This window comes from Labeo rohita, chromosome 2, assembly GCF_022985175.1.
Source record: "Labeo rohita strain BAU-BD-2019 chromosome 2, IGBB_LRoh.1.0, whole genome shotgun sequence".
Taxonomy (NCBI): Eukaryota; Metazoa; Chordata; class Actinopteri; order Cypriniformes; family Cyprinidae; genus Labeo; species Labeo rohita.
In genome coordinates this window covers 15,720,563-15,747,989 of record NC_066870.1, presented here as the reverse complement: position 1 = coordinate 15,747,989, position 27,427 = coordinate 15,720,563, and the positions used below count along the sequence as shown (strand labels likewise).

The 27,427-nt window shown below is 36.3% G+C and overlaps 1 protein-coding gene across 2 annotated transcripts in view; it reads left to right on the top strand.

Annotated features, from left to right (window-relative positions):
- The first annotated feature begins 16,224 nt into the window (after nucleotides 1-16,224).
- tox (thymocyte selection-associated high mobility group box) overlaps nucleotides 16,225-27,427 on the top strand; it is a 72,401-nt gene continuing 61,198 nt past the window's right edge. For both annotated transcript variants that reach the window (XM_051134658.1, XM_051134650.1), the window contains exon 1: nucleotides 16,225-16,680. In XM_051134658.1, the coding sequence (XP_050990615.1) occupies nucleotides 16,582-16,680 (99 nt within the window). In that variant the 5' untranslated portion in view covers nucleotides 16,225-16,581. The remainder of the gene's footprint in view (nucleotides 16,681-27,427) is intronic.

The following is a 27,427-nucleotide window of genomic DNA, read 5'->3' as shown; positions in this document are numbered from 1 at the left end:
CATCAAAAATATCTTCATTTGTGTTTGGAAGATGAATGAAGGTGTTACGAATTTGGACCGACATGAGGGTGAGTAATTAATGACAAAATTTTCATTTTTGGGTGAACTATCCCTTTAAGTACATAAACGATATTTCTGTTACTTAACATTTAAATATTGCAGGTTTGTGTTATATTCTGAGTTTTGCATTTCACTGTTTTTATTCATTCTGAGAAATACTGAATCTGTTTTTGTCCACGTGACATGAGTAAATGCATGTTGACATTTAGTCAAGAACTACAGTAACCATCATGTTTACACTGTACACAACGCCTCTGCACTTACTGTTAGTCTGTTAGTCAGTCAATGGGAAAACAAAGTAACTGCGTTACTTTTTTGAAAAAGTAACTCAGATGTTTTGTCAGTTAAAAAGTAATGCATTACTTTAAAGTAGAACTCCACTTCCAGAACAAGAAGTTACAAATAATTTATTCACCCCCTTGTCATCCAAGATGTTCATGTCTTTCTTCAGTCGTGAAGAAATTATGGCTTTTGAGAAAGCATTTCAGGATTTTTCTCCATATAATGGACTTCACTGATGCCCTGATTTTGAACGTCCAAAATGTAGTTTAAATGCAGTTTCAAAGGGCTCTAAATGATCCCAGCCGAGGAAAAAGGGTCTTATCTAGCGAAACGATCAGCCATTTTTTTTTTTTTAATTATTTTTTTTATACTTTTTAAGCACAAAAGCTTGTGTAGCACAGGCTCTGGAATGCACGTCCACGACACTACGAATCACGTCTAAGTTCATCATCTGTGTACTCCGGCTCAAAAAGGTAGAGTATGATGAAAAACTCCATCTTATTTTCTCGTACAACTTCAGAATCGTCCGACATCGTTGTACCTTTTTGTCTGTAAACAGCGTTTGACTTTCTTGCACTTCCTTAGTCTTTGCATGTTCGCTTTGTAAACACTGGGTCTGTGTGACCTTCTGACGTGATTCAATAGTACGTAGTGTCGTGGATGCGCATCTCAGAGCCTGTGCTACACGAGCTTTTGTGCTTAAAAAGTACACAAATTTTTTTTTTTTTAGAAAAAAATGACAAATCGTTTCACTAGATAAGACCCTTCTTCCTCGGCTGGGATCATTTAGAGCCCTTTGAAGCTGCATTTAAACTACATTTTGGACGTTCAATATATGTTATATATATTCATTATATGGAGAAAATTCCTGAAATGCTTTCCTCAAAAACCATAACTTCTTCACGACTGAAGACAGAAAGACATGAACATCTTGGATGCCAAGGGGGAAGTGGAGCTCTCCTTTAAGTAATCAGATTACGTAACTGGAGTTACTTCTAATACGTCTAAGCCAACACTGTGTCAATATAGACAAATTTTTAAAACCATTATAGACTAAACATTTAACGTTTTTTTTGTTTGTTTGTTTTGTTTTTAAAGACATATTTTAGTGAAAACGAGAAAAGGTTGTGCGTCAAGCCTGTTATCGTCTTCAATTTAAGCAGGTGGTGATTTTAAAATGTCAACACTGTTAACATAGTAAACAAGTGATAATTGAAAAATAGGTATTTGTAAAAATTCCAGCTTTAAATGTAGTTTTATAACGTTAAGTACAAGGCTTGTAATGTCAAATTAAACTGCAAAACTGTCAACCCTCCTCCCATCAACCCTATAACCTAATGGAGGCATAATTACATCCCAGCATACATCCAAATGTCTAAATTTAGCTTGAAATAGCTCAGTGCCATTTCTGAAATGCTTTATTTTTCTGATAGAACCACTCAAATATTACAAAAATCTGTTTATCGAAGAAGAAATGGTCCATTTTATTAAATGACCCCTTTCTGAATTTGACTGCACATTACGCTGAATTTTGTGCTTCACTGGGAAGGTTTTCCAGTTGAAGATGAGGAGAAGCCCACCGAGAGGACTGGAATGTATTTGGTTTGAGACTGTGAATGATGAAGAGAGGATGCCAGAGAGAATCTATTTTCCATGAGTCCCTGTGACATTATTTAATTTAATGATGATGTGCCCGCTTTAAGAGGCTGAATCAATCTCATTGTGTCATTGTGTTAGAGCGCTCAAGCGTTGAGTGTGTGTGTGGTGTGGTGTGTACCATGTTCATTTATTTGTGTGTCTACATGTGTGTAGTACAATAATTTCACACTGCGTTTGTGTGTATGTGTGCGTTTGTGCATGCATGACTATATGAGGTGCGGTTTGATGTTTGTGGTGTAAGTGTGGGTTTGTGTGTGCTATGTTCATTTTATTGTGTGTGTGTATGTGTGTGAGTGTGACAATGGGGTCAAATCAGTCTGTAGAGAATGGAATGAAACCCAGTGGAACAAACTGCTGATGAGGCCGCGCTCCCCCTCCCCCCGCACCGTATAACTCAAACACTGGCTATAATACATCAATACTAGCTAAACCCACACCTCATGCATACTTTCATTGTCTTTTCATTGTGAGATATCTTTAGAAAAAAGATAAATCACATCAAGAATACCAAATTAGCTTAGTTATGTCGACATATTCAGGGCTTTTATGAATACATATGAGTAAGGACCTACCAGAGAGAGCGATGGCTGATAATGCGCTCTCTCTAATAAGAACTAATGAACCAATGACAAACTTCAGCTCCAGTTAGAAAGCATAGGGTGCTCTGCTGGGTTTCAGGCTTAATGTGTGAAGCTGCTGTACAATTCACAATATTGCCATATGTAAAAAACGCAAACCTCTTTTCACCTTTTTGCGCAACGCAGCTATTTTCTGTGAATGTGCGAGACTTCTGATTCATTAGCCGCTATATGTATAACTGGAAGAATAGGAAAGTGTAGTAAATGGTAAAACTATTATGGTAAACTGGTGTGTTTGCAGTTCTGACATATATTAAAATACTATCAAAGAAAATACCTGTTTGCAGTATCAAAAAGCATAACAGGCTGTTTTGTACAGCTTAAAGTAACCGGAAAATAAGTCACCAGAAGCCTTTGCACATTCAGGTTAATGCTTGCATCCACTCTTATGCTAAAAATGATTTAAAATCTAATAACTAGTGTGAGTATTTCATTAACTTTAGTAAACCCTAGTAGAAAATTTATAGATTTAAAATGCATTTATTTTATACTAAGTATACTTCAAGTCTATTAACATATTTACTGACAAATCGCTTGAGACTTGCTGATATAAAAATTGTAATTAAAATCTATTTGGTACTTGTGCACTATGCACATTTCTTAATAATAAGCCTAAAATATGTTTTAATGTTGCTGTTGATGACTTTAAATGCAAAATATTTAAAGTGTACCTAAAGTATACTTGCAATAGTTCCAATTTAGCACAATTAAATATACTTCAGCACTACTTCTGCACAATTAAAATGCGTTAAGTACAAAATTAGTTGTTCCAATTTAGCAGACTTTAAATATACCAGTTTAGTATATTAAAAGTACATAATATGTAAATGTATTTGTAGTATGCTTAGTATAAAATAAATGTATTGTAAATAGATTTTAGTATATTTATTTTCCTAGGGAAGTAATGTAACTGATTACATTCCTTTTTGATTACTTTTCTACATTTCTAATGAATATTTTAAATTGTTAATCATTTTCAAGCATTTAATACCAGACAGGGTAACGCTACAGTAAGACTCAAAACTGATTACTGTCAGACTTTCAAAATCCTTCATCAGTTGAAGTAACATTATAATAATTTGATTTTAAAGCACAGCAATGGAATGCACTTTTAAAGCACTGGAATGCGGTTTTATCACTCAACATGGTGGAAACTCACACAGGTTGCAGCCTAAAGCTTTCAGCTGCAATGTGGACTGATGTAATTGGCACACTTGGTGTGCTGCAAATTCAAACAAGAGAACCAATCAAATGCATCAGAATAGCATCACTTTACTAAACAGCCTTTAAATGGCAGGAGACATTGTGCACATCAAAAACAGGCAAAGCAAAAAAACTATATTATTTAACATATCCTAGCTTTTTTTGGTAATTGTTAGCATTTTAAATAGTAACTAGTTACTACCCAATACTGATAATAATGTGTGATTTTTAGTGTAATATGTCCTGGATTATACAGTAGCATATAGTAAAATATATCCTAATTTTCCTTTGAAATGGCAGCAAATTAATAGAATAGAATAGAATAGAATAGAATAGAATAGAATAGAATAGAATAGACCCTTTTCACATTTCTTGGGTTTTAGAAATGAAAATCATCATAGACAGGCAGACGGGTATTCGTGAATGGAAATAACAACAGATATATTTTTTTGCTCTCCCATTTGTTTCAGTAGCAAAAGAGAGATTACAATTACGGAGAGAGAAATGTAAAATTTGCATCTTTATAGCTGAAGACATAAAATCCACAATTCCTATGTCTCATGAAGACATGAACTAGTTTTCTGTAATTTAATGCCAAGGTGATAAATTATATTACATATTATATATAAATACAAATATAAAATAAATAATACAGTCAATAGCATCATCGGTCTGTGAAAAGGGTCCATATAATATAATATAATATAATATAATATAATATAATATAATATAATATAATATAATATAATATAGGTAAGGGATAATGTACATCCAGCCAGTTGTTATCACAGAATAAAGCCCTTACCATGTACATTATCCCACTTATTACATGGCTACGTGCCACAACACTAAATAATTAGACATAAAATACTGATTTGAGTTTAAATATTTGAACGCAAAACTTCTGTGAAAAAAGCAGTTGCTAGTGGCAAGTGGCAAGTATAAACTAAATGGCATTTTAACCCCATTTTTCAACACAATTATGGCAATACAAGACATTGATTTAAGATGAAACTGTTTAAAATCTTACCAGTTTGTTGGTTATCATACAATCAGGGTTCCCATACCTTGGTTAACTTCAAATTCAAGGACCCTTCAAGTAATTTCCAGATCCAATACCCTCAAATTTAAGGACTTAATGTGGGGACACATTTCAAGTGAGAGCAAGGTTACCTGTGTTACCTTGTAAGATACATTGTTACAGTTTTCATGTGTTAAACACAACTATGCAAGAAAAGCATTTTATCCAAACTTCACAGCCTATTTTTTCAATGTTTTAACGGTGTGTCTGTAAAACATTTAGTTTCCATTGTAGTAGTTTTGTGCGTGTGTGAACACTTAAGGTAACGCATAAATGCGCATAACTAACGTAAATCAAGCAAGCTAGTATGCATAGGCCACGAAGTGTTGGTGAAATAGCACATTAGTGGACCGGAGGGAATAATATGGATTTTTTCCAGAAAACTTCTTGCACAAAATAAATTCAAGCACTTTCAAGGACCTGTAGCTATGCATGTTTATTTTCAAAAAACTTTCCAGGGCCTTGAATTTTTTATTTTTTATTTTTTCAGATTCACAAACTTTAAAGGATTTCATGGACTGTGGGAACCCTGTACAACCCATTATAGTCGTCATAAAATTGCAGCAGTTGCGTTTGTATGAAACGTGAGAGTGGATATGCGATACCAGGATGACATAATTAAATAATTGTACACAGAATATTGATTTGAGTTGTTTTGAGTTGTGATTGAGTTGTTATCATAAATAACATACCTCGAAATGTGGTGACTGACCAATCAGAATCGAGTATTCTATGTAGCTGTGTGATTATAAAGTAATATAATATAATATAACATAAATGTCCTTAAAGGGGAAGTCCACTTCCAAAACAAAGATTCACATATAATGTACTCACCCCCTTGTCATCCAAGATGTTCATGTATTTCTTTCAGTCTTAAAGAAATTATGTTTTTTGAGGAAATCATTTCAGCATTTTTCTCCATATAATGGACTGATATAGTGCCCCGATTTTGAACTTCCAAAGGCAGTTTAAATGCAGCTTCAAACGATCCCAAATGTGGTTGTAAACGATCCCAGCTGAGGAAGAAGGGTCTTATCTAGCGAAATGATTAGTTATTTTCATTAAAAAAAAAAAAATACAATTTAAATACTTTTTAATCTCAAACGCTTGTCTTGACTTTCTCTCCCTGAACTCTGTGTATTCTGGCTCAAGACAGTTCGGGTATGTCGAAAAACTCTGATCGTATTTTCCCCCTCAACTTCAAAAATGATTTCAAAATCATCCTACATCGCTGCAGAAGTACCGACCCAGTCTTTGCAAAGTGAACATGCAAAGAAGATCAATCACCCTTAACAAAAAAGTAAAACAGCGATACAGGACGATTTTGAAGTTGAGGGGGAACATGACATGGGAGTTTTTCGACATACCCTAACTGTCATGAACCGGAACAAAAACAGAGTTCAGGCAGCATAAGACAAGACGAGCACTTGACATTAAAAAGTATATAAATTGTATTATTTTTATTAAAATAACCAATTGTTATGCTAAATAAGGCCCTTCTTTCTCGGTCCATTATATGGAGAAAAATGCTGAAATGTTTTCCTCAAAAAACATAATTTCTTTACAGCTGAAGAAAGAAAGACATGAACATCTTGGATGACAAGGGGGTGAGTGAATTATTTGTAAATTGTTGTTCTGGAAGTGGAGCTCTCCTTTAATAAAGAAATTAGGCCTGTATGATATTATCTTATAAAAATTCATTTAATTTGCTGTCCTATCAAACTGTATATTACATTTCTGATACAGGAATGGGATGTGGAACAAAGATGAGTTGAGAGGTACATACACAAACCCCACTCAAAAATACACACGTTCTTAAGCAGGCACACAGACGGACATGTACACGCATCCACTCACTTACACACACAATGCAGTTTGTGCAGACAGCTGTGCACACATAAGTCAGCCACCAAAAACTGTCAGTGACATAATGCCGTGGCACAAAGTAAGTCTCATGAGCTTTAAAGTGACATCTGAGCAACATCTATTAATATGAAGTCAAACACGACAACAGGAATGTAGTGGAACCTAGCAGTAATCACAAAAATATTGCAAACATATGGCGTAGTAAATAGCTGAAGTCAAACTCTTCACATTCCGCTTCCTTCCTGCTGTTTTGAATTATTTTAGAAAACCATTAACTCTGTATATATTACTGTTCCAAGCCTCAGGTTTTGGAAAAACAAGAGGACCCCAGAAATGAACTTCCCGCCCTAGTGTAAAATAGCAGCCTTGTCAAATTCTTAAGTCTCCAGGCAGTATCTCCAGTCTACACTATGTGACAGGCAAGAGACTTCCCGATCCAAAATCAAAAGCAAAATTGAATTTGATCTGATAGATTCAAAATAATCTGGTTGTCTTGGTGACGGATGTGAAAATCAGAAGCAGGGGAGTCAAAAAGGGTTGATATCAACAGAGAACTGGACAGGCTGTCATTCCTGGCACAATCAGTTTTTATCTGACACACTGCACACACACACACACACATAAACATGCATGTAGAACACATGGGCTGCATGCAAAGCAAAACTGATGTTGATAGAAACAAAAATTAATCGTCACCAAAAAAAAATAATACATCATTTTGTCAGGAATTTCTCCCACGGCCTCAAACACAATACAAGGCTCATATGCATTTAGCAGCTCTGAATGAGAGAATTGGTGTAGCACTAACAGGATATTCAGCAAGTTAACGAAAGCGTTCAGGAAATGGACCAAATCAAGCTTAGACCAATATGATGTAAATGCATCCCTGAATTTACGAGAAAATGTACTGGCAACAAATGCATTAAATAATGATGAGATTTATGGAGAAGGAAAATGGAAGAAACCCTGAATGCAGAATGGCCCCTGAGCAATGAAAGTGCAAATGTATTCAATGTACACTACTTGACATTCATCTATTGAAAGACAGACAGATCACCATGCAAGTGTGTGTGTGTGTGTGTGAGAGAGAGAGAGAGAGAGAGAGAGAGAGAGAGAAAGTGTATTTTTATGTGTGGGTGGTTGAGCGGTGGGGGATGATTACATTTGGTGTTAGATACATTTTTTTGATGTAACAGAGCTCATCAAAAATAGGAAGAGGGTGAAACAGAAGAAAAAGGAAGGAGAGAATAAATTTGAATGTATGATATGATGTATTCAGCCTGATGCAGTGATGATACCTCACCCACAGCCTGCAGGTGAGATGCATACAATGTTTCACTGGATTAAGACGCTGTCAGTGTGAAAACATGACCCTACATAATGTCTCTGCGGCAGCATGCGGGCATTCTGCAATTTCATGGTGAAATTTCGGCTGTCAGTGATTGAGCGCTAAAATGCTGATCCTGCTAATTCTGCTCAAAGACACTGGAAGAATTCATAAGCAATGCTTAATGCTCACTTTAAAAGTCGGTGGAGTGTATAAAGCATGGATCTAGTCCAATATTCATTACTGGGGGGATAACTAAAGGTAACTTCTTTAATTTGAAAAAGAAGTCGTTAAAAATTACATATTGATTGACTGCCAATCTGAATATTATGTCTGTATGCCCTGGTATAATGGCCATGATTAACAATGCACTTACATGCATACAATTCTATTTTATATTTTTTATTAACAATGTAATCAATATTCTATTTATCAAAGCCAAATAGTCAAGTTAGTATTTTTAAGCATTTTACATTTATTCCAAATTAATAACTCAAGGCAGCAACAACTTAATGTATTTTATTTGTGAACTTATGTTCATCTATTCTTTTTACATTTACATTTAGACATTTAGCAGATGCTTTTATCCAAAGCGACTTACAAAATCAACAGAAGAGCAATAACATGCAAGTGCTATGACAAGTCTCAGTTAATCTAACGCAGTACACGTAGCAAGGTTTTTAAAAAATTATATAATAAATAAAAAGAAACAGAATAGAAAAAGAAGAAGCAAGCTAGTGTTAGACGCCTTACAAAAAGAACAGAAAAGCTAGTGTTATTTATTTATTTATTTTTGAGAAAACAAGCAGTAAGTAAATGAATAGAGTATAAGTCTAGGCTTTTTTAAAGAATAGAATTAGAATAGAGAGTGCTAGAATTAGAGGGTCAAATAAAAATGGAAGAGATGTGTTTTTAGCCGATTCTTGAAGATGGCTAAGGCTGTTCGGATTGATTTTTTTCGGATCATCAGTCATTAAAGCTGGGTAAACACTAGTCACACACAAGGAGATTTACTTTAAATTTCACCAAGCTGATTACTCAATAAAAACGCCCACAGATCACGTTTTCATGCCATTTTAAGTCTTATTTTCACGTAACAAAGTGGTTATATCTAAGTGTGTGAGTTGTTTACTTACTTTTAAAATTAGTCTTCCCATTCCCATTCAGACTCATTCGCGAATGCGGAACGCACACAAACACAAGAGGCAGGATTATCACAGCCGAACATAACCAGTCATATCCAATCATATCGCGATGGAGGCATTGCCTGTTACAACTCAGTGGGCTCAGGGGAGGCAAGAGTGATGGGTACTCCTGTTGTAACTTCACCTGCTGGTGTCGCTGTTGGACACTTTTACTTTGGAAAACCGAGTGATACACTTTTAATGCTATATTTTGTACAATTGGCGTACAAATTATACTATAGGGAGATAAGAGGGTCTGTATTTCTGTATTACTATTGGAGAAAGCGTAATGGATAACTTGGATCACGTGTTCCTTAATAACCAATCACATTACAGACTTGACGTAATTGAATTTCAGTTAGAGTTGTGCAACACTCGGATACCATAGGAATGAATGAGAAGTGCTGTGAGCTGAATCCCACCTGTTGCAAAAAGTCAGTGACTTCTCTTATAAAACAGCATTTTTTTCGTGGTAAAATCTAAAAATAGTTCAATCCAAAAGTATTGTTTAGTGTAAAACATGTTGAAGATTAGCTGATAGGCTGTCAATTCCTCTAAAAAGCTGTTTATTCAGAGTAGTAAAGCCTGTCTTCCATTGACATCCATTCAAAGAAAACGGCCTGTGGTCTCCTTTCCCAATCCGGAAGCATTAGCTTTAGCCGTTACACTTTTTCTGGCTAATGGTTGCAGACTTGCCATCTAGTGGCTTTGAAATACCCCTGATATATAGACCAATTTGGAGTAGACGTCACAGTTACGTCACTTGCAGCTGCGCGAGCATAGTGGTTGCAGAAAAACACTGGTAACAAGTGGAGGTAAATGGGTAAAATCCATGGAATAAGAGAATTTTTTTTTTTTAATTTTTATAAAATACTGTGGGGAAAAAAACATTTGTAGCTAAACGCATACGTTTAAATGTCATACTGTGGATGAAAACTGCTATGATTACTCTACTTTTGAAGCATAAATTTGATTTAAACAATAGGTCTACATAATATTCACATATGTTGTTCAAAGGGGACGTATTGTATTAGCCCTACAGTTATAGCATAACGTATTATTTAAACACATTACTATTAACATTTTTACATATTTATTTATTTTATCTCACAATTCTGACTTTTTTTTTTCTCGCAAATGCAAGTTTATATCTCCTAGTTCAGACTTTATAACTCTATAGTGAGTTTGTCAATTTTGAGGGGAAAAAAGCCAGAAGTTTGGAAAATAAACTCCTGTTCTGAGCAGAGGGGAAAAGAGAGAATGACGAGTTGTTTTTCCTCATTAGAATTGTGAGATATAATCTTGAAATTGCAAGAATAAAGTCAGAATTTTAAAATATAAAATCAAATGTACCTTTTTTCTTTCATTCCATGGCTCTATAGACTGCCACTTGAAAACTGTCATTTTCTGTCACCAGATAGGCTCTGCCCACAAAAAAAACATCATTCCTATTTCGGATCTGTAAGACTATCCCAATATCTAACGTCAATTTAATTGAATAACAGTGCTTATCGCTGGGTGACAAATCTATAATCTTTTAAAATGTAACTATTTTGTACTGTATCCATGTAAGTCTCTAGCCGTAAAGGCTATCTCTCCTGGGTTTTCTGCAACCATGATGCGCATGCATCCAGAATGTTTACAAACCCATAATTGGTCTACATATGTGTGTGTATAAAATGTGTATATTTATTATCCATATACTTAACAAAAAACACTTGCAGAGAACAGATACAAGCTCCTGAAATCATTTATTTTACTATTTTACCTTCTTTCTAGGGTTTTCTGTCATTTTCCAGGCAGCACCAATGAATTTTTAATACTTTTCTTTGCTTCTCACTATTTAAAAAATAAGATTTCATAAAAAGAATTTGTTGAAAATCTGCTGCTTTTTAATATCGAATAGATATGCGAAACATATCTATGTGTGAATGTTTATGATTCATTAAAAAATGTTTTTGTAAGTATGTGAGCGAATGAGCTTGCAAGATATTATATGTACAGTTTAAGACAGCAGGTGCACTGTAAAAATGTTTTGTCAGGCAACCTAAAAAATGTGCTTCACGCATTAACTTTTAAAGTAACTGGTTTCATTTGAGCCAAAAATATTACTTAATATGACCGATCATGCAGTCTGAATACTTCACATTACATTGAAAATCATTTTAAAGCTTTGATAGAGTAAAAATAACTCTTTAAGGTAAAAACCACACAAATCCACTGAGTGTGAGTGTGTGTGCTCAGTGTGCTAGATATAGATTTGTGACTATATACATATATTCACCCAAATCAAACCGCACAGTGCATGGGGGAAGGTTGTACATTTCTATGGGGGAAGGGTGCGTGTGTGAGGGGGTTGTTTGAATGTACTTAATAGGTAATACGGTGGGGGATGGGAAGTTGACATTCAGGAGATGCCTGTTTCTGAGGTAAAGTTATGATTCCAAGTACCTAGCACTAGCACGTGCTCACTTTCTCTCCAGTACACAAGAGACAAAACAATAGGCAATCAGAGTAACCGTTGCTCATACAATTAGAAAAAAAAATCCTCCTGACAAACACAACTACTTATGAACATACTCGTTTGCTACTGCAAAAAAAGGATCTGAATCTTTGTTCAACCACTGTTCAAACCCAAACTCCAGCACACGTGACTCTTAATGAACATGTGCTTAAAAAAAAAAATAACCTGAACCGCTGAACTCTGATGAACTTCAGCAGTGAGGAAGTTGGTTTAACACTGCTGGTTATATTTGTAGCTATCAGATGTTTCACATTGTGAAATCCCATTGATTTTTGGTTCTGTGTACATCCGTTGAAATAACATATCGACTAAAATGGAACTTCCCCATGGACACAACCTCCAACCAAACACCCTTCTCAACCGAAAGCCTCATCCACAAATAGTTCGGCAGTGTTCGGGGGAGTAAAATTGAACAAATCCTTCAACTAATATCGTAGTCATCCTGCATTGTTCACCTCTTGTTCTACATTTGATAAATTAACACTGTGTCAGCCAATTGAAATAAGTCTATTTATGAGCTCTCTCATGATGTGCTAGCGGAGTGTTAGTCTGCCAACACAATGCTTCAAATGCCAGCTGATACTCAAAGGTTAATGGAATAGAAACCTCATTGTACATTTATTCACCCGATGTGGGCACCATATTGTTCTTTAACAAAATGTCAGCATAACTCAAATGTTAATGATTTCTAAAATTTCTTCAGCTCTGAATTTGTCCGCCACTTTCATCAGGCTACCTGTTCTCTGTATGTACAGAACTTCGCACGAGATTCATACAGAAGTAACAACTGTTAAACTCAACTTTCGTCTCTTGGAACCAGATGCCTGGGTATTGTATAGTTTTCAATAATAAAAGAATAAAGTTTTATGGCTGAGAATGACATGAAGCCATTTTTTTTTTTGGCTGCCAGTCACACATTGTTCAGAGATTAACAGCCTTTGAAAAAAAAATGCTGACATGACTTTGACCACAAAAAGGCGAGCTGTTGTGTGCACTAGCATTCAACATTCAACGGGCCGTATCCAAACAGAACCAGAGCGGACTCTTTTTTTACTGTGACTTTTGATGCAGAAAGACCACTGTAATGATACATTCTGATTTGGTGCATTTGTCGCCAAAAACATTATACCAACGGCAGCACTGTGTATCTCTATCATCATCAACCTCACCATCATCATCATAATCATCGATGAGAAATGATGAATAATGCCAGTTTCTCCAATGTAATTGACAAGAAATAGGACCACCTGCACCTCCTTCATTTCCATTTGTCTGAGGAAAACATGGCCTACTCATTTCCCGCCGAAAACATTATGCTCTGTCATGGATGGCATTGTTTTTGTGCTTCTCTCAAGCTTTGATAATCTAGTTCCCAAACAAATGAGAGTGAGGAAAAATGACACAGATAGATAGATAGATAGATAGATAAGAATATCATCTATCATCTCTGTTTTACCCCTGAAATCTTCCAAATAGCCGTTTTCATCTGGTGCAATTTTGCAACATGACCCAGCACACAATGTCTCAAAGTATGCATATCTTGAATTCTACGAGTAAAACTAGAATCCTGAATAGCTCAAGCCTATCTTGTGTCTGTGCACAGAGCTGCTTAATAGACTGTGTGCTGAGGTCTGTAGCGAGTAGTGAAGCCTGTCAGCTCTCTATTTTAATTCTGTAAAAGCAGCTTTGGTTGTAGCTGCTAAGAAATGACTAGGTTCATCTTCATTGATTATACATGTTTCTTATGGTTGCCTGGCATTTGAGATGTTGTTTTTGGTACAGTGGAACAAATGATTTCAGAAGCTATTACTGCTCTCTGTTTAGGGAAGGCAGCTGCCCTATATTTATACATTAAAAAATAAAAATTAATTAATAAGTGTACTGTAAAAGTGTACTGTTTACAGTAAAATACTGGCAGCTGGGTTGCCAGTCGGTTACTGTAATTTTTACAGCAGCATACAGCATTTCCTGTATTTCCTGATTTTTACAGTAAACTACTTTAATTTTCCTGATTGCTGAATAATAATGACTGGCAGCTGAATTTTAAATTTAAACTATTCATTAACTGCATAAGCTTTAAACAATATTTAACTACATAAAGTGTTGTATAGTGTAAAAATTAGTTCATGTATTATTTTACAAAACAAAAAATAATAATAATTTGACACTTCTTAATATTGAAAAACAGTCAACATTTAATGACACTTCTTAATATTGAAAAACAGTCAACATTTAATATATAACACTTAAATTTACATGAAAGAAATTTACATAAAAACGTGTATTTAGTTTTACTATGAATTCCAATATAAACTGGACATGAAATTAAATGTTTTTAAATTACTTGAAACACATTACCCTGCATAACTTTAAGTTTAACCAACATTTAACCAGAGTTTAACCAGCATTAAGTTAACCAATATGGTCATAATTAAACAGTTCTAAAGACACTGATGAATTTCCACCTCTTCATGAACAGTCCAACATGGCCAAACAACAAGGCTGTACATTTACATCAAACCACCATGTGACACCAAAATGCATTGCTGTTTACAGCAATATATTGTATTATTAGAAAACAGCCCGCTGCTGTAAAATATTGCTGTAATTTTTACAGCAATTTGTTACAATTTAAAACTAAAAACATTTAAAAAGTCTATGCACGTTTTGAATGTTGGCTATTAAGTGAGAATCAACTGCCTTATCTTTATCAAAACAGAGCAATGTAAAATGTCAACAAACTTCCCAAGCCTTTGAGAAAATAGATTCTTGGACAAGCAGTGAAATCTTTTTTTACTGTGTATATATCTATATACTCTAAATAATGCTGGGTTAAAAACAACCCATTCAATTTTTTAATTAACCTTCTGGGTAGTTTTATTTAACTCAACTATTGTTTAAAAGTTACTATATATAGAGACATCAGCAATAATCAAAATGTGAACATTTATTAAGCAATTTAAAAAATGTTTAGCACTATTATTTAATTATTATTTATTCAACTTATTAAATAATGTTAATTCACTGAACATATTAATACATGTTAAATTCCAACCTATTTTGGGTTAATTTTTAAGCCAAAAATATAGTATTTTTAAGCAATAGTTAAGTTAAATAAAGCTACCCAGAAGGCTGGGTTAAACATTTAATCAGAACAACTCACCCAGCAGTGAGTTGTTTACATACTGTTAACAAATTAGAATTAAAATTAAAATCAGTATCAGTATCAGTATTAAGAATACACTTTTCAAAACATACGCCATCTAATAATTTTCTTGCTGTGAGTGGCGCAGAGTGGAGGAGCGGCAAATGGGGAGGGAGAAATGAAAAACCAGGAGTGGAGGTTTATGTTTGTATGAAGGGCTCAGCTGTGTATTATTCAACATATGTGACCCTGGACCACAAAACCAGTCATAAGGGTCTTTTATTTTTAATAGAGATATATACATCATCTGAAAGCTGAATAAATAAGCTTTCCATTGATGTATTCTTTGTTATGATAATATTTGGTCAAAATACAACTATTTGAAAATCTAGAATCTGAGGGTGCAAAAACAAAACTAAAAAAAAATCTAATTATTGAGAAAAATCGGCTTTAAAGTTAGCAATGCATATTACTAATCCAAAATTAAGTTTTGCTATATTTACGGTAGAAAATTTACAAAATATCTTCATGGAACATGATCTTTACTTAATATGATTTTTGCCATTAAAGAAAAAAATCAATCATTTTGACCCATACCCAACTATTGCTACAAATATACCCATGCTACTTAAGACTGGTTTTGTGGTCCAGGGTCACATATTCCTTTCATAAAGGTTAAAATCTTAAACATACAGTTTTCTTTATTTAGGATTGCCATAGCTGTCAGTAGACTGTAGACCTGTGTTTTTAGACTACTTTTTGACTTTCCTCATAGTGTTGTTGATACATTTCAAAACAATTAACTGTGATTAACTGGATGATTCCATAACTTTTTAGAACTGCATGTTCTTTAATTAAAACAAAAACATGATTCCAGCTTTAGGCTACTCCTTGTACACTGAATGAAGCTGAAAGACAAAAGATTAAAAGATCGCTTTAAATAAATTAGTAAACAAATATTGGCGAGCACTTTAGAAGTTTGCTGTAGCCACCTAATGCACCCAGTCCAACAGGTTTGAACCACTGCTGTAGCCTCTTGTTTATCATGCCATTTTGATATATTCTAAAGACACTCCTGTCAGAAATATGTTCGTATCGAAGAGCGATACTGGCACAGCTAAACGGAATCTTCCGTCACCATATGTTCAGACAGTATCATAGGCAAAGTGATGCAAATCCTGAAGCAGGAGCGCACATCGCAGCGCCCCCTGTGGCCGCTCAGCGGTACCGCCGCGTGTCTTGCGAGTCTTTTGTGTGTGAACATTGGCAAAGCGCTCGCTTCTCTCCATAGAGCAGTTACACTGAGCCACAGCTGCACCAAGAAGATACACATCTCTACTCACAGCAGTCAACACAGACTCACCAGATGCTCTTGTTCTCTCCAAACCTGAGCGCTTGTTTCCGCGGTATCTCTCTATTGTAAGGCGACTGAGGTAGAGGTTCATATAAAAGTTTTTGCGAAAACCGCGGAACGGATGTGAGGCGCAATAGAGAGCCTCTTTCAGCCCTCACTTTGCACCTTCTTCTCTTATTTGCGTCGCGATTTCTGAGTAAGCGAGGAACACGCTTTCTAGTGGAAAGGCAATAGGAACCGGTTGATGTTTTTACTGAAATGGACGTGAGATTTTATCCACAACCTCCACCACCATCAGCAACAGATCCTTCCCGACTGGGACAGTCACACTATTCGGACTCACCGTATTGCAATAAGGTAAAGCTTCATTTTACGATGCATGATCTTTTACGATGTGGATCCTCATGAACGTGTTTTGTTTGAGTTTCGCCTGGCTCAACTTGAAGGAAGACTGCTGAGGACTTGTTCAAAGTTTGTACTTCACTCGACTGTCACAGAGAGTCGGAGAAAGTAGGAGCGATTGAGCGCGTATCCAAACCGGGTGACTTTGTTTATCATCTGCTTGTTTTTTCCTCACTATAAATGTTTATTTGTTTAACTCTTAAATGCGCACATCAGCATTTCACGTGTCTTTTACGTCGCCAACTTAAAAACGCCGTTACGGGTTGTCATAGAAACCGCGCGCGGATGGTAAATAAGACGCAAACAACAACAACAACAATAATAATAAAACGCACTATTTAGGTTGGTACCAAGAAGTAGCGCGCTTACTTAAATACACCTGCTCACCATCACAACCCCAAACTCATGGACATCAACAAACTGTGCTTTGCACAACAAATAGTGCGTGTAGTGCGTATATTCATTAACGCGGTTCACATCATATTTATGTTTTATACTTTCTACCAACGGCATTAATTTATCCTCCAAGTCCCTGAGGAACAACAGAGATATGTGGGGTTTGTATTCCTCTATTTCTCCTAATGATGGTGCTGTTACTGTGTGTGTGCACTGCATGTGCGCAGGATAAAGAGAGATGGGGAAAAGAGAGGGAGTGTGTGTGTGTGTGTGTGTGTGTGTGAATGAGGAGGGGGTAGGGTTACTGTGGGGTGATATAGTGGGGGTTGGGGTTGTATTATTCCTTTCAATGCTTCTTGATTCACTGCCATAGGTCTCATATCCATGTCTAAGTGCAGTCACATACAGAGTGAAATGTTTTATGGATGTATCATGATGATTTTTAGTGTCAGACCCTATTTTTTAAAAAAAAAAAAAAAAACCTTGAAAGCACAATTTCATTGCATTGTTTCAGTGATTCATTCGTTAGATGTAATTTTGATGTGCAGCAGTAAATTGTTAATATCTTTGCTGAGTTTATAAAACCAGAGAGGAGAGAAAAGAGGTTGACGGGGGTAGGGAGAAGAGGAAGAGGGAGGGAAAGGAGGGGAAGGGCTTTCAGATATAATCTATATAGTGTAATTTTACTGCAGAGGCAAGTCAGCCTATATCAACTCCACTCGAGATTTTTCATCTTAGCAATTCAGAAAAGAGAGGGAGGAGGGGAGCTGGAGTTGGAGGAGTGAGAAAGAGAGAGAGGGGGTGACGGTGGTGGGGGGACACACAGCAGAGCAAACAAGTGAGATTGTGACAGTGGTGTGTGGTATCTACAGAACAAATAGACAGAAATTGATGGTATGTGGCTAAACGGGGGTCACGCTGCCAGTGGGACTGATTCAGTCTGTGCACAAAGCCCCCCATCTGATTACCTTCCTCCCTACCTGCTCTCCTCAGATCCCAGAAGACTGCGGCCCGCACTCTTTCTGTTTGATGTGGACAGAAAGATATAAAAACAAGCAGTGTATCTTTATTCACACGCTATGGATTTTCGTTCCGAGCCTTGAGACGTATGCTGGTTTAAGACTTTCAGTTGCAGAGCACTTTGTTGTGGATTTTCTGCAGTTCAGCAAAACCTGTAAATGCAGGAAAGTCTGTGTTTGCCTAGCGCGATGCTTTTTGTGCAGTGAAAGGTACACGTTTGTCTAAAAAAAAAAAAACGGGCAACTTTGAACACACTAATGCTCCGCACTTCCTGCGCCACGCTTATCGCCCTATGCTTATCGTTCTACCTACTCTGGCATTTTTGTCACAGGACACAGGTTTGCTTGGAAAGCGTTTGGCAAGCAAATAAATGCAAAAGCAATTAAATTTGAATTTGAAGACCCCGTAGAGGACTCTTTGAATGTGAATCTGCACCTTGGATGTGTGCTTTAATACACGAGCGCTGCTGTTAAGGAAGTCAAGAGTGGTCTTGAGGGGTACTCTGGAGAGAGAGTGAGCGGGAGAGTGTGGCATCATGGGTAGGATTGGATTACAGTCTGTTTAGGATTATAAAAACCGGCAAAGATGCAGCCCCTGACCATTAATGGCCAACAAAACTACTCCGCCGAAGCCGACCTATATCAAAGTCAATGATTTATTTCATGCCTAATGACTTTCAGCTGGTGCTCAAGTCGTTGCTTTAATGGAGTTTGCAGGCTCGAAGTTATTACAGCCAATGAGATAATGCAAGCAAGCTGTTAACACTACGCATGACTCATTGTCTTGTAAGTCCGTCGTTGATGTGGTTTTAAGGAATGGCGAGAGCTTGTACGTTCCCAGATTTCACAGGTTTTGCTTGTTTACAGTCTGCAATCTTGTGCGCTGTCAAGACTTGGAACAGCAGAAGTCCAGTCGAACTATTTGGGCAAGGTTTGAATGATGTTCAAGTGATGGAAATACTATTTCAGTTTTTCAGATTCAAATTTCATGTTTAATTTGTTTCAGTGAATGAATTTGGCTTATACAAAAGGATTGAATTGCCTGTGCAAACAGTAGAGTTGGTGAGCAGAACAGGCCTGTGAATTTTTATTGACGTGCATTTTAATACCCAGCAAACATATGGCTTTAGTTTTTACATTTTCTCTCTCAAGACAGACACCTATAAACATTTGTCAGTGGAAAACCTGCAAAATTAAACTCAGGCTCTTTTGATTACAATTACGGACAAAAGTCTCCTAAGTCATCTGTCTGTGGTTTTGAAGTCTTTGTAAAAATGTTAGTACATTCCTGCTCTTAAGGCGATTGCATTAAAAACGGATGAGAAATTAGATATCTCAAATATGTATTGCTGTCATGGGCCGTGCTCCGTAATATAAAGTCTGCTGTGTGCGTGTCTTAGCCACAGGCATTTTCAATTAAGTAGAAATTACTGAGATCTTTGGTGGTCCTGGATGTCAGAGGGTCCCGGGATGTCGACCCTGACATTATACGCTGTCTTTTGTGTTTGTTAGTCAAGAGCAGTACTCAAACCCCCCCCAGAAAGTACTTTCTACTACTCAAACTGCAATGATCATTACATGAATGTGCATTTTAAACAAAGGAGCTAACGGGCTTTACTGAAAGTAGAAGCTGATTTGACTCAGAGAGGAGCTAGCACTGGTAATCTCTGTTTACCAGGTCACTGCTTCTCAGAAAGAGTGATGTGATGACAGGGTGAGACTGAGTGGGCATTTCATTCGTGCCCCCCTCCAGCCTCGGCCTTTAGAGCGCTGATCAAACCACACTCCTAAATGTGAGAGGAAATCAATGCGTGCAGCAGTCTTGTTTGTATTTGATGTTGTATCGTTCACGTGATGTCATACTGGTAAGTGGTTTGGTGCACAAAAATCCAAAAATTGTTTTTGTTCTTGGCTCTTCTTCAGACTGAAGCTTATAAATATAAATCATGTGGCACTTTCCATGTTACCAGGATGGTATTTGTGTGAATGACACTATGCACTTTGTATTTACCTCAGCTTGTGGAAAAATCTTGCGGTAAACTTTGGCTGTCAGTATATTATAAAGGTATAAAACAGATTTCTAATACTTCACTAGGTTGGTATGAATGTTATGAGTTAATTAAATATACAGTTTTTACTGTTTCCTGGCAGTTTTAATCATTAGAGACATGCATAAGAACTTTTAGATATGTTTGGTAAACTAACATAAAATTAACCTAGCATGAGAAGTCGTTTTCCCATCGAATGTCCTGAATTAATTTATCTTTATTTGTTTGTTTGTTTCTTTCTGAAAGTTAAGCGCATCTTTTCACTGATCATTTGTTTAAAAAAATTTAAAAAGAGTTTCAGGCTCTGTTTATGAAAGTGCCATATATTGTTATGAAATATACATGAAAGCCAAAATTTCTTAATTTATTACTGACCTGAATAAGAAATAAGATAAAAAAATAAGATTTCACATAAAAGATGTTTACATACACTTGATTCTTAATACTGTGTTGTTACCTAAATGATCCACAACTGTGTTTTATTTTTTTGTTTAGTGATAGTTGTTCATGAGTCCCTTGTTTGTCGTGAACAGTTAAACTGCCTGCTGTTCTTCAGAAAAATCTTTCAGGTCCCACAGATTCTTTGTTTTTTTAGCATTTTTGTGTATTTGAACCCTTTCCAACAATGACTGCATGATTTTGAGATACATCTTTTCACACTGAGGATAACTGAAGGACTCATTTGCAACTATTACAGAAGGTTCAAACACTCACTGATGCTCCAGAAGGAAAAATGATGCATTAGGAGCCAGGGGTGTAAACTTTTGAACGGAATGAGAATGTGTACATTTTTCTTATTTTGCCTAAATATGATAGTTTTTTCATTTAGTACTGCCCTTCAGAAGCTACAGAAGATACTTACGTGTTCCCCAGAAGACAAAATAAGTTCAATTTACCCTGATCTTCAAATTCCAAAAGTTTTCACCTCCGGCTCTTAATGCTTTTTTTTTGTTTGTTTTGTTTTGTTTTGTTTTGGTAAAAATAAATAACATTTTGTAGATTCTGCAAGGTAAACTTTTGACTTCAACTGTATATGCATTATTAAAAGTTATGTGGGATGTCAGTATGCCTAGACAGGTGTTAAGTGTAGCATTTAGGGCTTTAACACCTTCATGTTTGAATAGTTTTGAAAGCATTGTGCTGTAACTCCCAAAGCGGCTTGCTCTCTCCCTTTAAACAGAGATGTCCTTCCACTGACGGATATCTGGGAGTTTTTCCTATGTCAACAGCAAATGTCAACATTACACCGGCCGGCCACACATGGGTGGATTGTCATAAATGCGAAATGTTGACATAGGCTGTGATCTTTGCTCATGTTGTGCCTAGGTCAAGCTCCAAGCACAACAGCACAAAGACATTGTTTTCCTCATACTTTTCTGTATGATGACATCTCCAGCTACACTTGGCAGATATCTTTGCAAAAGATTGACGTTTTTTAATGTGTATTGTTAGGTCTTTACATTTAATATTTCTAGTAGCTTCTTACTGTTATCTTTGCAGCAGCTTCTAAACCAATTGTCAGTTAATAAACTAAAATGTACACTTGCTGAAAGAAACAACGAACACAGCGAGATCCAATTATTGTCTCGTCTCTGCAATATCTATATATTCTCATTTAAGGTCAACTTAATTGCATCCAAATTTGGTTTTGCTGGTAACAAAAGCCATTACTGTTTGAGTTCCTGTTCAGTGGCTAGCTGGCACGGTTCACTGGCTACTGTCAAAAAGGATTTGCTTCTGATTGACAGCCTCACTGGAATGTGAATAGAGTTTTTAATTGCATATCATGTGTGCATATCTAAAGAGACAGGCTCTGTGGCTCAGGCTACTGTTCATTACGACTCTACAGGTCAACATACAGCTCAACTACACAATCATAAACACAAACACACACTCATTATATAAGACCATTACGTGAGGGCTTGTTTCATCACACTTCCTTCCATTATGTGGTAGAAAATCTGCTCGGTTTGTTTGCTTTGACTTCACGGACATATCCATGTATAATTTTCCCATATGTGGATATTAAATATATAATATACTGTCCAAACACTCACACAGGAACTGTAGCACAGCACCAGTTTATTTGCACATCATAAATGACGCTCTCTATCAGTAACTCTCTATTGCTCTATCACGAAACGCCACATTTCTTTTGGCATCCAATACCTGGATACCAGACCTGACTGATCATTCTCCTTAAAAATAAATAAAAATACCATAAAAGTATAATGAATGCAGTCATGTGACTTCTGAGCTATATTCACAGTCATTTGATAGCTTTGGGAGGAACAGACTAACAGTGAAGTTGTTATTTACAGAAAATTATTCGTTCCTCTTAATTCTGCATATTCAAGTTGGTGTGTCACATTTGGTTTTGAATTCAGCCAGGTTTCCAATAAACGGGTTTTCATATATTTTGGATTTAGCAAAGATAATTGCCAGACTGAAGATTTTCAGTTTTTAGCTCTATCATCCTGTTTTTATGTGCATTTTGAAGTACTGCATGAGAAAAGAGTGATGGAAATGCCACATTTAGATTAAAAATCCCTTAATGCACAAAAAAGGGTTAATGCGAATAATGGATGGAAACGCATTTTCCATATAAATTCCTCCATGCGCATCAAAGAAGTCATGTGACTTTGACGTTATTGTCATTCTGAAATGCCGAGGAAAGTCTGTCAAAGTATTTTTGTATAATTGCCTCCCAGTACTGTCTTAAACGACTGCATTCCCAAACAGTAGGATTCCACCTCCGAAAGCAACGACCACGTTTATTGTGTTTCGTCTGTAATTTATTACATGAAAATTATTACATTCAGTGGCTTCTATTATTCTTAGTGATATTTAGTGCAAGTTTATCAGGAAGTGATGATTTTGTTTTCTTTGACTTGTTGAATGGAAACGGCGCTTATTCACAAACGTTTTATGCGATATTCCAGTTTTGCGCATACGTTAAATTAGCAACTTTGGATGGAAATCCGGCTACTGTTAATGCTGCATAATCCAGTAGTTTAATTCAGGGTTTGGGACCAATATTTATTGTAAGAGTGCTATACAAAGAATTTTTAATTATTGTTAAATATTTAAATTATTATTTTTTGCCTTTAGTAAAATGACAATATAAACGTATTTAACTTTTAATATCGTACTTCAAACTATATCAAATATATAGCTACCTATGGAGTGGTGTTGTGCGATATACCGCTTCAAGCGGTAAACCAGTTTGAATTACGCAAAAAGGACAAAAAAAAGAGGAGAAAATCCTGTAGCAGAAAGATTGAGCTCACTGTTCACAATGCGCTAAATATAGGAAGAAAATCCTAAATAGTGAAGGGTTTATGGATGTATCTCTGAGAGAGATATGTCTTTAGAAAAGTTTAGATAGTATTTTCTTTTCATCTTACCGTTGGATAATGAATATTAATTGCGTATTTAAAGGCACAGCACTTATTTGTTTACAGTGGTAACCAAGGAAATGCTGTATCACTGCTGTTCCATAAGCGCCACCTGCTGTCAGAGGGTGAATTTGCATTTTCAATTCAGTCTGTGTGCTGTTTTTGTTTCTGTTCAGATGTTTTTGCTTTAAATTTTGAAACGATACCCTCTGATTTACATCAAAAAATGCTCACGCTATGTAACATGTTTTTCTGGATCGTGATTTTAAAATGCAGTTGTTTCACAACTGTTTCATGCATTCTGATTCATATAAAGGCACAGTCAGGGAAAAAACGTGACAAACTGTCAAACCGCCCCACACTAATATAGGGTTTCTAAACAAAACCTGCAGCATGAAAAAGTTAAAAAAAGCCTGATTTGTTTATTTGTTTAATTAAAAAATAGTTATTTTTCTTATTTAATGCAGTTACGTGCTTGTGTAGCCCTAGTCAGTTCACCAGTGAGGTGTACAGTGAATAAAAGAGCACTGGCACTGAATCGTTACTCTGTATCTGGAAAGAAAAAGTGTAATCAGCGCACCTCTAGTCCAGAATGATTGCCGGTCATGATCTCCAAGCCTACAGAAGTGTTGTTAATTATGCTGGAAGAATGATTATTGTTGTCACTGCTTGTTTCACAGACCCAGAGGGACAAACCTGCAAAACAGATTCAAGGAAAATAATGTGGTATCTGCAATCAGCCTAGGTGGTTTGGGAAATCTATCAGTGGTGCATTTAAATGCGAAAATGACAAAGAAAGATCTGCATAAGTTAAGCATGTTGTAAAGAAGTGAAAAGAGCTTGCCGCAGTCAGTGAGAAGAAACCTGTGCCGAAGTGCTAAGGCGTCACTTTGTGTGTGGGGGGATAAAAAGAGGGAATTTTGCTTGCTTGGTATGTTCCATTTTTGTCTTTGTCACTGTGGAAAATGCAAGGCCGTAAACACGAGCATTCCTGTGAGAAAGACAGCGTTCAGTTGCATTTTACGGCCTCGAATTTTAGTGACATGTTTACGTCGTCTGCATCTGTGTTTACGATGCTAGTAGTCAGTCCCAGTTCAGCCCTCTCCAATCTTTGAGTCTGCCTCGCGTGTAATTCAAACAAATGTGACATAGCGTTGCAGCCATGTTTGTTACAGAATAAGATTATTTTCTCAATATAATTAGCTTCCATCTCTGCTAGCATATCAGCCAGTGCAGTGTGATGCAGAAAATGCCAAAAGATCAACTCATTAAGTAGCTGAACATAATGATCATAAAATCTGGACATGTGTTCGCTTTATTTTGGCTGGGGGAATGGGTTTTTTTTTTCCGGGCCGCCACGCGCGTCGAGAAAACTCTGGCACAAATCTGTGATTGCGATTCATTGGAGGCATCTCATTTTTTGGGTCTGCTTTGCCCAATGACAGTCTACATATGAATAGCTGATTAGGCTCCCAGTTTGAGGAAACATCCAAACAGATGGCTTTGTGAAAACCAATCCAGAATAGCTTAATTGTTTGGTTTAATCTCACTATGAAACATATTGCAATCATTTTCACATAAAGGCTTTTTTTTTTTTCACAGAATGTAATGAAAGTTATGGTGCGGATCCAGGATTTTTAGAGCAGCCTGAAAATATCCCAAACATCCTCTTTTGCCATCGGTCTAATTGCTGATATCTTCAAAGGACTCTCAGCATAATAATTCATTTTCCGTTGTTTGTAGTTTTTGAGTGCGTGTGTCATCAACACACAAGGCGACATAATTCACCGTTTATTTAATTCCCAAAGTTTTCCGTTTTGTTTTATGGCATCTGTGCGGTTTCAATGAATCCAGCATCTGTTAAACACACATTCAAGTGTTTGTTTGCATGCTTGGTGTGTTATTCTGACCGCAATAATAGTGCCAGCCTCTCCATTGTGTGGAGGGACTTCTAGCAACACGTCAGGACCAATACGCACACGGCAGCTTTGTGAAGGAGCACACCCTGGCCTTTGTGGGCCCATCTGTAGGTGAACTAATGGCCTGTTGCGTTTCCCCTCATTCAGCTCAGTCTTTGGTGTTTAAGTGGCACCTGTCAGCCTTTTGATGCCTGGTCCTCTGTTCTCCTGCGATCAGGAAGGACACGTTGCAAGTTCCCGATCGCTGTCTTGTGACAAGTGTGGGATCGTGTTTCAGCAGCACTAGAACAGGTGGGCCCCACACCTTTCTCCTCTGGAACATAATCATCAAAATGGACTCCACGCTCTGAGGCTTATCATTAGCTGTAATCAAAACCTATAAGCGCAAAAAGTAGGGTGGCGTGCAAAACATCAATACTGCACTAATCGTGATGTTGTTTCAGCATGATGTGAGCATTCTGATCCCTTGGTTTACGTGATTAAATAGTACTGATGAACACAACTGTTCATATATTTGGAATCATATGAATTTTTTGGAAAATAGTAATACTTGATGAACTTGATGAAACTGTTTTTTTTTTTTTTTTTTTCTTTCTGTTCATCAAAGAATCCTGGAAATAAAGTCACATTTTCCACAAAAATATTAATATGAAATTTTTCCGGAAAAAGTTTCTGTTTTGTAGAATTTTTAAGATTGAAAATGAATTGAAAATTAAAATGTAAAAACTGATAATGGATTGTAAATTGAGTTCCAATCCTGAATTTGAATTGAATATTAATTGACATAACTAACAGCTATTTTCGGTGCAATTTTCATTTGAAAGTAGAAACAGAATACAAATAAAATAAAATAAAATAAGGACAGACAGACGGAGACAGACAGAGAGACTACAGATAGATAGACAGATAGATGGAGATAGATAGATGAGATAGATAGATAGATAGATAGATAGATAGATAGATAGATAGATAGATAGATAGATAGATCGCCAGACAGACAGAAGGAGACAGATCAATAGACAGACAGACAGACGGAGACAGACAGACAGACAGATAAATAGACAGACAGATGGAGATAGATAGACAGACAGATAGATAGATAGATAGATAGACAGACAGAAGGAAGGAGATCAATAGACAGACAGACAGACAGACAGACAGACAGACGGAGACAGACAGATAAATAGACAGACAGATAGACATAGATAGATAGATAGATAGATAGATAGATAGACAGACAGATAGATAGATAGATAAATAGACAGACAGATGGAGATAGAAAGATAGATAGATAGATAGATAGATAGATAGATAGATAGATAGATAGATAGACAGACAGATAGATAGATAGATAGATAGATAGATAGACAGATGGATAGATAGATAGATAGATAGATAGATAGATAGATAGATGTTTTTTAAATATAAGAAGTTAGCTTCATGTGGCTTCATGTGTATACTGTACTTGAAAGTTTTTAGACGTTTCCTCTACATGCAAAATTTAAGAGCAAGAAGAAAAAGATGTTTTCAACAAACATCCCTTTTATTTTTTATTTTTTGTCCTCACTGCGAGCAGCTGTGTTTGAGGTCAAAATCGACCCAAAATAACAGACTTAAAGTTATAATTGCACGCTTGACTTTCAGAGAAACTCCCCTCAGTGCTTGTTCATGGTCTGGTGAAAAGCTTTGAAGCAAGTCATTTACCCAAGTTATTATTTGAGGGGTTGAGGCTGATCGATGTTCCATATTTTGGGTGTTTACACATTCAGGCTTTTAGAGGACACACTCAGCCAACTCAACTCGACTTGTGAGCCTAAAATTAGGCATGAAAATATGCGTTACTCTGACTGCGGCGCACAAGAGAGCAATTAATTTCCGTGCGGCAAGTGTGTACGCCGTTCATAAGCAAAAGAGAAGGTAAT